The following is a 10,941-nucleotide window of genomic DNA, read 5'->3' on the forward strand; positions in this document are numbered from 1 at the left end:
ATTGTCTTTACAATGACCTGCACACCATTGACTGCAGTTTACACCATACCACGTTTTTTTTACATTCTGTTAGGATAAAACACATAATAAACGAAAACGTCACCAATTGTTCAAGTTTTGAAATTGAAACCAAGCTATTGTCAAATATCGGTAGAGAAATCACTACTTAAAACTTTTTATGGTTGTAAGAGTATTTTAGTCGAATTGTTGTAAACTGTTTGTAAACTGTTTTCAAGCAGAATTTATCTGTTAATCCACGCTTACATGATAAACGCTTTATATCGTGAATATGATATGTATTTTCGCGAACAGTCTATTTTTACTATATACTATATACCTTCTGTGCAGTTATCCCCCATCCAACCTACATCGCATGTACACAATATGTCTGTTTGTTGACAGGTGACAGATTTACAGTGAGGAAAACAAACCAGTGAACAATTTCTGCCATAATATCTTTCTTTGCAAGCTGAAATATAAAACTAAAGCTTTCTACAACATAATTATTTATTTTATGCAACCTATGATTTTTTTTTCTAAAGTAACAGACGATGATGACTGTTTATTTACTTTTAAGCTCACCTGAACCGAAGGTTCAGGTGAGCATTTCTGATCTGTCCGTCATCCGTCTGTCCGTCCGTCTGTCCGTTTATCTGTCTGTCCGTCTGTAAACTTTTTACATTTTTGAATTCTTCTCTAAAACCACTAGGCAAAATTTAACCAAACTTAGTACAAGGCATCCTTATGGGAAGGGAATTATAAATTGCTAAAAAAAAGGGCTAATCCTTTTTAAAAAGGGAAATAAATGCGAAACAGTGAAAATAGGGTGCATGTCTTTAAAAATCTTCTTCTCAAGAACCACTGCACCAGAAATGCTAATATTTACGTAAAAGCTTGTATATATAGTGAAGATTGCAAAATTGCAAAAATCGTGACCCCCGGACCCAGGTGGGGTTCAAAGTTTAACATAGAAAAACATAGGAATAATGTTTGAAAAATCTTCTTCTCAAGAACCACTGCACCAGGAATGCCAATATTTACACAAGAGCTTGTATATATAGTGAAAATAATAGATTGCAAAAATTGTGACCCCCAGACCAAAGCAGGGGCCCAGGCGGGGTTCAAAGTTTAACATAAAATACATAGGACACATGTTTTCAAATCTTCTTTTCAAGACCCACTGCACCAGAAATGCCAATATTTACATAAAAGCCTGTATATATAATGAAAATTATAAATTGCAAAAACCGTGACCCTCGGACCAAAACTGAGGCCCCAGGCGGGGCTTAAAGTTTAACATAAAAATACATAGGAAAAATGTTTAAAAATCTTCTTCTCAAGAAACACTGAACAAGAAATGCAAATATTTAAATAAGAGATTATATATTGCGAAAATAATAAATTGCAAAAATCGTGACCCCCGGACCAAAACAGGCGGGGTTCATAATTTAACATGGACATACATAGGATAAATGTTTAAAAAATCTTCTTCTTAAGAACCACTGCACCAGAAAGGCAAATATTTAAATAAGAGATTATATATTGCGAAAATAATAAATTGCAAAAATCGTGACCCCCGGACCAAAACAGGCGGGGTTCAATATTTAACATGGACATACATAGGATACATGTTTAAAAAATCTTCTTCTTAAGAACCACTGCACCAGAAAGGCCAATACTTACAAAAAAACTTGTATATATAGTGAAAATTCTAAATTGCAAATACATGTATCGTGATCTCCAGACCAAAATTAAGGCCCCAGGCGGGGTTCAAAGTCTAACATTGAAATACATAGGAACAATGTTTGAAAATCTTCTTTTTAAGAACCACTGCACCAGAAATGCCAATATTTACACAAAAGCTTGAACATATAGTGAAGATTACGAATTGTAAGAATCGTAACCCCTTAATCAAAACTGGGGCCTCAGGCGGGGTTCAAAGTTTAACATGTATAGGAAAATGTTTAAAAATCTTCTTCTCAAGAACTACAATGCAACAGTTTGAGATATTACTATGCATACATACTTGGCTATTGTAGATTCTAAATTGTTAAATTCTTGACCCACGGACTAATACTGGGGCAACAAGAGGGGTTCAAAGTTTAACATTGAAATATATAGGAAACATGATTATGAATATTCTCGAGAACTACAATGTTACAGTTTGTAAGATTATTATGCAAGGATCCTCAAATACTAAAAGTTTGTGACCCCCTGACTAACACTGGGGCCCCAAAAAGGTTTCAAAGTTTGACATAGAAGTATATAGGGAAACTGTTTAAAATCTTCTTCTCAAGAACTACAATGCAACAGTTTGTGGGATTACTATGCAAGCATCCTCAAATTGTCAAGATTCTTATTTGTGTAAGCCGTGACCCCCAGACTAATACTGGGGACCCAGAAGGGGTTAAAAGTTAACATCAAAATATATAGGGAACTTGTTTGAAAATCTTCTTCTCAAGAACTTCAGTACAACAGTTTGTGGGATTACTATGCAAGCATCCAATTTTAGCATAGAAGTAAATAGGCAAATGTTTAAAAATCTTTTTCTCGAGAACTGCAATGCTACAATTTGTGAGATTAATATGCATGCAACCTTGGCTAATGTAGATTCAATATTTTTGAAATAGTGACCCCTGGACTAATACTGGTGACCAAAGAGGGATTTAAATTTTAACGTAGAAGTATATATGGAACATGTTTAAAAATCTTCTTTTCGAGACCTACACTGCTTTCATTTGTCATATTGCTACGTAAGCATCTTTAAATAGTGTAGATTCTAAATTATTAAAGCCGTGACCCTCGATCTAACACTGGGGCCCAGGAAGGGGTTCAAAGTTTAACATAGAAATATATATGGAAAATGTTTAAAAAAATTCTTCTCGAGAATTACAATCCTACAGTTTGTGAGATTACTATGCAAGCATCCTCAAATAGTGTTGATTATAAATTGTTAAAGATAACCATAAACCCTGGACCAATACTGGGGCCCCAGAAAGGGTTTCAAAGTTTAAAATAGAAATAACATATTATACCAAATTTAATGTTACAAGGAACTGTTGTTCAGGTGAGCGAATGGCCCATGGGCCTCTTGTTGTTGTTGGCGTTGTTGCGGAATGTTTAAGTGAAAACATATGTCTGTAAACAAATAAAATATTGATTCTTTTATGAAATCGTACCCGGTTACTTTAACTGTAACCACATCGACTTATAAAAGTTTTATATTAATTTTGGCTAAACAGGTGACAAATTTTTTAATGCATTCAACTTTTATCTGAATATTTGTATTTTAAAACACAGAGACAAACTGCACACATGTAGGATGAAAATAAATGTACATTGTATGCAAACTTCTGCAATAAACGAAATCTTACAGGAACTATAGCCATCTGTGTGTCGACATGCTATACAGTTGGGAGGGCACCTCAAGGAGCAGTTTGTACCGTAGAACCCGTCAGCGCATGCTAAATAGTAAAAACAAATTATATTACGACAACCAAACATGAGTTAGCAATAATATATTTTGATGATTTTGCATTGGACTTTGGTTAGGGACACATGACAATGTTATTTTAATGTAATGAACCCCAAACGCACACAATTAATGCAAATTATGTTTCAAATTATTTTAAATACTATTGATAATAAGAAAATGTTTGTTAGCTTATAAAATGTTGCATATCCAAAAGCAGTAGAAACTCTGATCAATATAAGCGATTCAAATTCGTACAATTGTTACATAGTTTTCCCGTGTAACCGTCTTCATAACCATCAGGACATACACCGCTTACGTGGTCACATGGTTCATTGTTTATACAATGACCGCTACATCGTTCACTGCAATTTGTTCCGTAATGTCCAGGTAGACATACTAAAAATAGAAAATACAATTTAAGATATAATGAAAATAATAAAAAAAAATTCCACAGCAGTTAACATTGCTGTTTTTCACAGAAAAATCTGAATATGATATAATGTGTAAACATTTACTTTTGCTGCAGTAATTATTAGTATATCCAGGGTTACATCCCCTGTCACAGTGTCCAGTCTGTTTGTTACATGGAGAGTTGTCCAGACAGTGACCACTACAGTTGTTGACACAGTAATAGCCATAGGTACCGCTAACACACTCTGTAACCGGTATATATAATTTCACACATTAGTGATTATTTTAAAAAGATTAAGCATGTTTTAGCACAGAAGTATATATAAATTACATTCATGTATCTTAAATAAATCGGTCATACTCTCTTTATTGATCAACAAGTTTATGGGGTTTTGAATAAATTTTTGTAGTAATAATAATCTTAACAAAAGCAGATGATAATGTATTGCTTTTAGATCCAGTATCTAGAAAAATGACATTTTGACGATAAATGTAGACAACATGCCATTACATAGAATTTAATTTATATAAATGTTATTATTTTTTTAATTAAAAAGTACACATATTTGTTTCAATGTATATTATCATTTTTTTAATTTTAGCAATAAAAACTATGGAAATGTTATAGTGATTGATAAAAAATAGATTATGAATAATTACCCATTTCACACATATATCCAGTCCACCCAGAATCACACCCTTTGTCACATAGACCAGTCACGTGATTACAGAAAGCAGCGTCTCTACAATGTCCTGAACACACTTGGCTACAATTTCCACCAAACCACCCTTCTTTGCACTCTATTTAATAAAAAAAATGCCTTCTGTCAAAACTTTACCTGATAGTTAACATGTATGAAAACATAGTTAAAAAGTCAATGTATTTTACAGAAAAAATAAGATTAATTATTAACTCTTTGTTTTTTAAAACACCGTTTAACTAACACTTTTCCTATTATATATTAATTTTTGTTATACTTGAAATCGATATACGTCTTACTTTTTTCACACGATATTCCAGTCCATCCGGATTTACATGAAGAACAGGTCCCATTTTGTATGTGACATGTGTCGTTTCTACAGTTGATGGGACATGTCGTGTTACAGTTACTACCGTATACTCCAGATAGGTTACACCCTTTACCAAAATGAGAATAAAAATATATCTAATAACGTAGTTCACTTTTAAAACATAATATCCTTATCTTGTTTCATGTCTATTTGATTGTAAAGACATGTGTATAATTCAATAATAAATACAATATCAAAAATGAAATAGTTTTTATGATTTTTTTAAAAGAATTACGACAATATCAATGTCTGTGTAACGATATTTGTTACCCAAAAACTTTAAAGCAAGTCATTAATCTCACATTTAAAACAGATTGGTAAATTTGATTAAACGGCTTACACATATTCAAAAGAGATTATATACTCTTTAATGGGATGTATTTGCATTCTGAGTAAAGTCATACTTAAAAACTTAAACCCAATAATTACTTAATAGCTTGTCAACTTGTGTTTTGTGTCAAGTAAGGGTCCGTGCTACCGCGAAATTCAATACTGGTTTATTTTTGAAAATATCATTAAATAAAAAAAAGTCATTGAAAATAGTGTACCTTGTATTATTACTTCACAAATTTCAATATAAACATTTAGCAGTTCATATCCATCCGGGTAGATTGCTCCATCAAGTCGTTCGTTGTAAAAGATGACGTATCTTCCACGTTCTATACATACTGTTGAAAAGTCCAGGGGCGGTAAGTGTAGGCCGTCTTTGTAACACAGAGTAGACCCTAATATGTCACCAGTAGTTGATACATACAGAAAAAATTCAGCAAAACGGCAACGTTGTCTATTCTCTTAAAATATTTTATTAAAAGGATATAATTACTTTAATGCTGCCATGCATATAGTGTTTTGAGTGTTGTAAAATGTTCGAACTTACTATTACAGTTTTCTGGTGATAATTTTTTAAGAAGAAAAACATGTTCAGACGATAACAGTTTCCTCTCTTACAATTGTACGCTGTAATTTAACATTAAATGCATTTGATATAACTTTCTTACATGCCATTGTGATAGCTCTTTGAGAATATGGTATGAATTCTTGTACAGATTACATGTATGTTAGCTTTCGTCTGTTTAGTTGATTCTAACTTTCTATGTTTCAAAAAGTGTATCACTGATATTTGTTTTCAGAAGTATTGCTTTTTACATATATCAGATTTGGATAACTGTAGGACTTATTGTAAAGCTAAATGTTGTGTACTTGCATTCATACCAAATATACTAGCTGAATCTAAATATAGTAAGAGGAATGACTTAAAAACATATCCAGTCCGCTTGAGATTATGGTGATAAAACTTATTTTTCAGAACTTGTCAATTTAAAAAGAGCAAATATCATAATTAGGTAATACTTATGCTTCGTTCATAAACCAAACCGAATCTGATTGTGTAACGTTATGAATTAGAGTTTATTAATAACTCTCAAAACATCTCTTTAGATTCATATTTCTTTGGTTTCGTGTGTTTCTTTTTATATGGTCAATAATCACAGCCAGTGTTTTTTATTTGATTTATTATACTACCTTTTTAACGGACTTCTTAATGTTTAACATATTTTAAAACTTCAAAAAATCACGGCAATATATTTTGTATAATTTTTTTTTCGAATCTGTAATTTTCATATATTGTATGATATCATACGTATGATATATATTATGGTATGAATATGATTATAAATGTAGAATGCATAATACAGGGTGCTGGAAACAGAATGGGATAAAGATTATTAAAGGTATTAATATTTATTGGCTGCTACCCTGTAATACTCCCGAGAAAAGTGTCTTAAACTAAAAAGTAATTCGTTATGAAAATTAATATTTTACAAAAATTGTCAACAATCTAGTTGGTTAAGTTGGTCATGTTTTAAAGATTTTACCAACCAATAGCACAATCTTTGACAATCTATGTTTACCCCCTTTGCTCATTGCATCACTTGCAGTTATCCAGTGAATGCATCTAAATAATCATGCCATTTATACACATACTAGTTGTATTAATATATTATCTGTAATCTGGAAATTAATTTATTAACCGTATACCATGTTGTCGAATACAAAATGTAGTCCCAGTTCAGAACCAGTTTCAAATAAAGATGTCACCATAAACAAAAAGTGTTTGTGTAACTGAGTCAAATCACAAGTCATCCGTCCTTCAGAACATTACTCTATTACTAATCCTTTTTTTTCTTTGCATGATATAAACAAGATGCTTAGGAGCCGCATTGCACAAATTAACAACAATAGTCAAACCTCTGACCCCTACAGCTTTATTAACTATTAAGTGATTAAAATTTGGCAAAATAGATCGTGTTAAACAGGATTTTGAAATATTCCCTTCGATATTATTATGTTAAATCGTATGCCCCTTGTTGCTGTTTCAGTGATTATTATTTTTGAAATTTAGAATGAAACTATATTAAACTGAAGCTTTATGTGACCAGTTCGATTAAAAAAAAATATTTCGTTTCCGTCAATATGCATTGAACGTTGGTTTTAAACACAGAAGTTATATTTAAACTCAATATTTTGCTAATATTGCGTTGAATTGCAACAAAATATGACGTTTTAAACGCATTGAATTTGCGATTATATTAAATGATTATTGCGTTTAAAGACAAAAGTCAAACGTTTAACCGCAATAGTTAGTTTGCTTTTTTCTCTTTGATAACAGCCAAACCCGTCGTGGCACTACCCTTTCATCAGCAATGATGATTTCATCAAATTTCAATCGACACAACAATAGAATGCTTATTAAGTATTTCTACTGAAATAATTATTAAGAAAAAGATGTTTCATTCTAATTTGCCAACGTCTTTCTAGTAATTCAGAAATATTTCTCTTGAAAAAAAAAGGCGTAACGATTCTTTTTTAATGATTTCAATTTCCCTTTTACGAGAATGCTTTTTGCTATTTTTTGTTGAAATTGACCAACTGGTTCTGTTACAAATGTCACAATTAAAAAGAAGGCTTACGGACAGACGATCGTACATGTACGCCTGCAAAAAGCAATGCGTACTTATCTTTGAATCCGTTCTATTGCGTTTGTAACTCTCCTAGTTGACACATTATTTCTGTTGCTTAAATACGCATGGAAGCAAATTGATTTGATTTTATTCCTAGAAATTATACTCTTCAAGACATTTAGACTATATTAAACACTTACCAAGACCATCGTAATTTTTAAAGATAATGTTGATGCTGTAAATGCTGTACAGACCTTCCAGATCCACCCTCCACCACATTGTCTTATCAGGAGATCTAGTTCCTATTTCTAATGTCCTCATACACGTAAGTGTATTTCTATCCACGGCATTGCCTGCGCCATACATCGTCTCACCACCAGTAGGGGTTGTTGATTGGGTGGCAGTTCTATGGGAAGATAAATCATCTTTCCAAAAAGAAAACATCAAATTAGCTATTGACGTAGTGAATACTTTCAAATAAAGAAGAAAACACACATATCAACATTTGGAAAATACAGCTAGTATGTCTTTATATGGAAAAAACAGTTAGTAAAATTTAACATGCAATACCATATTGAAAGCCAAAAAAAGAATATCAAGCAGCAAAAATTTGACCTATAGAATATCAAGAATACACGTTGGTATTAGACCTACTACTGTTTTCTTAGACATCCTGTATTCGGCTAGAAAACATCGCTTATGTATCTATTGATACCAACTTTGTATCCAATCTTTACGAAAAAAAATGGAGGAGTACAGTTACGCTCCTTAGCCGAGACTTGTTCTTTTCCCTGTACAAATTGATAGCAGCAAATTATATTTTAGGGCATTTGCCAAAAAATACATGATGCTAAAAAGCCGAACAAGTTATTATTTCATTATAAGCATATATCAGAAAGTATGAGTCCGTTTATCTTTCCAAGTCAAGGATTTCTGATCCGCTCCGCTCTACATAAACCCTTGACAGAACAGACAAAACATATGCGGATCAACGATTATGCCATCTGAAGAGAATACCCATTAATGAACTCTTGTGATCTTTTCTTCTGACAAATCAGAGAATGTGTATCAAACAGAAACTCTATAGCAAAATGGCTGCTTTTATGAACAAATTATTTATTGTAATCGGATGGGTTCTCTCGGATTAAAAATCGATAGCAGAAAGTTAATAGCTTACTAGTCTGTCTCAAAATTATTTGACAGAACTCAATATTAATCGGAGCACAATTAACAACAGTATTGAAACAACTTTTTTTTATATTAGCTCACTCGACAAATTTGATACCCGCGGGATTTTAGTCACTGTAAGTGACTGAGACACGAACTCAGTTTGTCCGTTTCCGGTCTCGAGATTAAAAAAAATAGTTTCACCAGGATCTCAGATTAAGCAGAGAGTATCGATATTACATCGTATCGTATAAAACAAAATCGGACGAAAGACCTACTCGTTACTCGTAACGAGATCTAGTTATATATGCATTTACTTAAATGCAAGCAACTTTATATATTGCTGATTCTTTAAAATTGTTTAAACTTTGGCCCCTGGATGATTCTTGGGCCTCGCAAGGGGTTCAGAGTTTTAATGTAGGTTTATATCCTGTATATAAACAATTGTTCAGAGTCTTTTTGAGAACTGAAATGCTGAATGTAATATTACTATAAAATCATCGTCGAAAAGGGACTTGAACATAAATTTAAGAATGTCTAGAAGGAAAAATTTTTCTTGTATAAGATATACATGTATTATACCACATTGTCATGATATTTTGTATTCTGACTCCATGAAGCTGATTCTATCATGGATATTGTTGCTCAGATGAGCGATGTGGCCCGTGGGCCTCTTGTTGGATAATGCAAAATATTGTGCAACAACCAGCTTGCGAGGTTTCTAACCCCATCAAACTCTGCCTATTCGGTCAAGAGTCTACGTGGAGCAGAACGGATCAGAACCTCTTGACTTAGGAAGAAGGATTGCATTGCTTTTATCAAATCGAGGACTTATAAACAAAGTACATGGACAATTGTGTAAAGTATATCGCGTGAAATTAAAACAGAATTTTTTGCGTTTCATCACAAAAAATATTGCTTTCATTTCGCAGAAATTAAACACCATAATAGATTTGTGTTTAAACGCAAAAGGTTTTGCGTTTAATTGCAATCGCCAGCGTTTAAGAAAAATATATTGCAAATACATCCCAAAAAATTGCTTTTAATTGCCGCAACTGTTGCGTTTAAAAGCGGCAACTTTTAAGTTTAACGCAATGGATTTATTTTTCTATCAAACTGACCCTAATAAGCTTCCGTAAAATACCCACGTTAACAAAAAAAATTAAACCTTCTTTAAACAGGACTCAAACTCAAATGATGTGAAATTCACCTGCGTACAATGTAAAAATAAGTTTAAGTAATGGTCCTTACTGTATGCTGCCACAAGAATGTTCATTTTTTAAAAATTCCACAATACCCGATTACCCGGAAGTTTAAATAATTTGTTTGTAAGTAATATCGTGTGGTGCCCGATTTATGAAAAAATCCAACAAATATTGGAAAAAAGAAATGATTTCATTTGGTTTCGCTCTTAGTTTTGACAATCAATTCTTGATTGTAAACAAATATTTTATTATTCCCAGGCAACAGTCCGTAAATCATAGCAAGTGGTAAGGCATTGCCAGTGGTTTTATTTATAAAGAATTATCACTGTGCATTAATTCTCGTTTTGATGTAGAGCATTATTACCATATATACATAATTGTTTTTAAATTCTTTTACAATTAAATGTGTTATACTGGTTAGTTGACTTTGAGACCTGTGTGTTTCTTGTTCACATTTAACCCCCCAAAAATATTATTGCTGTTAATCCTCTCGATTGTATATGACAGAACTTTTCATGTAGTCATACGAAAATATAACTTATGCATTTAGATTTAGAGATTTGGCATTAAGCTCGTAAAGCGATTGTTAAAAATACATTGCCACAACGTAAAACTTACGTCATAGTATGTTTGTGAAAAACAGACATTATAT

At 32.3% G+C, this 10,941-nt stretch overlaps 1 protein-coding gene across 1 annotated transcript; it reads right to left on the bottom strand.

Moving 5' to 3' along the window:
* Window positions 1-329: 329 nt before the first annotated feature.
* LOC128173884 (protein draper-like) lies at window positions 330-8,298 on the bottom strand. Its single transcript, XM_052839561.1, has 8 exons — window positions 8,118-8,298; window positions 5,506-5,748; window positions 4,887-5,024; window positions 4,547-4,687; window positions 3,991-4,131; window positions 3,731-3,871; window positions 3,375-3,464; window positions 330-469 (listed from the first exon to the last, which is right to left on the bottom strand). Exons 1-8 carry the CDS (start codon window positions 8,281-8,283, stop codon window positions 330-332), a joined length of 1,200 nt encoding a protein of 399 aa, XP_052695521.1. The 5' UTR covers window positions 8,284-8,298.
* Window positions 8,299-10,941: the final 2,643 nt, after the last annotated feature.

This window comes from Crassostrea angulata, chromosome 2 (genome assembly GCF_025612915.1).
Source record: "Crassostrea angulata isolate pt1a10 chromosome 2, ASM2561291v2, whole genome shotgun sequence".
Lineage (NCBI taxonomy): Eukaryota > Metazoa > Mollusca > Bivalvia > Ostreida > Ostreidae > Magallana > Magallana angulata.

Excerpts from the sequence above, each read along its gene's own strand:
- LOC128173884 (XM_052839561.1), bottom strand. The coding sequence starts at position 8,283 with ATGTATGGCGCAGGCAATGCCGTGGATAGAAATACACTTACGTGTATG. Across the intron at positions 4,132-4,546 it reads TGGATATATGTGTGAAATGG|AGTGTGTTAGCGGTACCTAT; the intron begins GTAATTATTCAT and ends TACCGGTTACAG. Across the intron at positions 3,872-3,990 it reads TAATAATTACTGCAGCAAAA|TATGTCTACCTGGACATTAC; the intron begins GTAAATGTTTAC and ends TTCTATTTTTAG.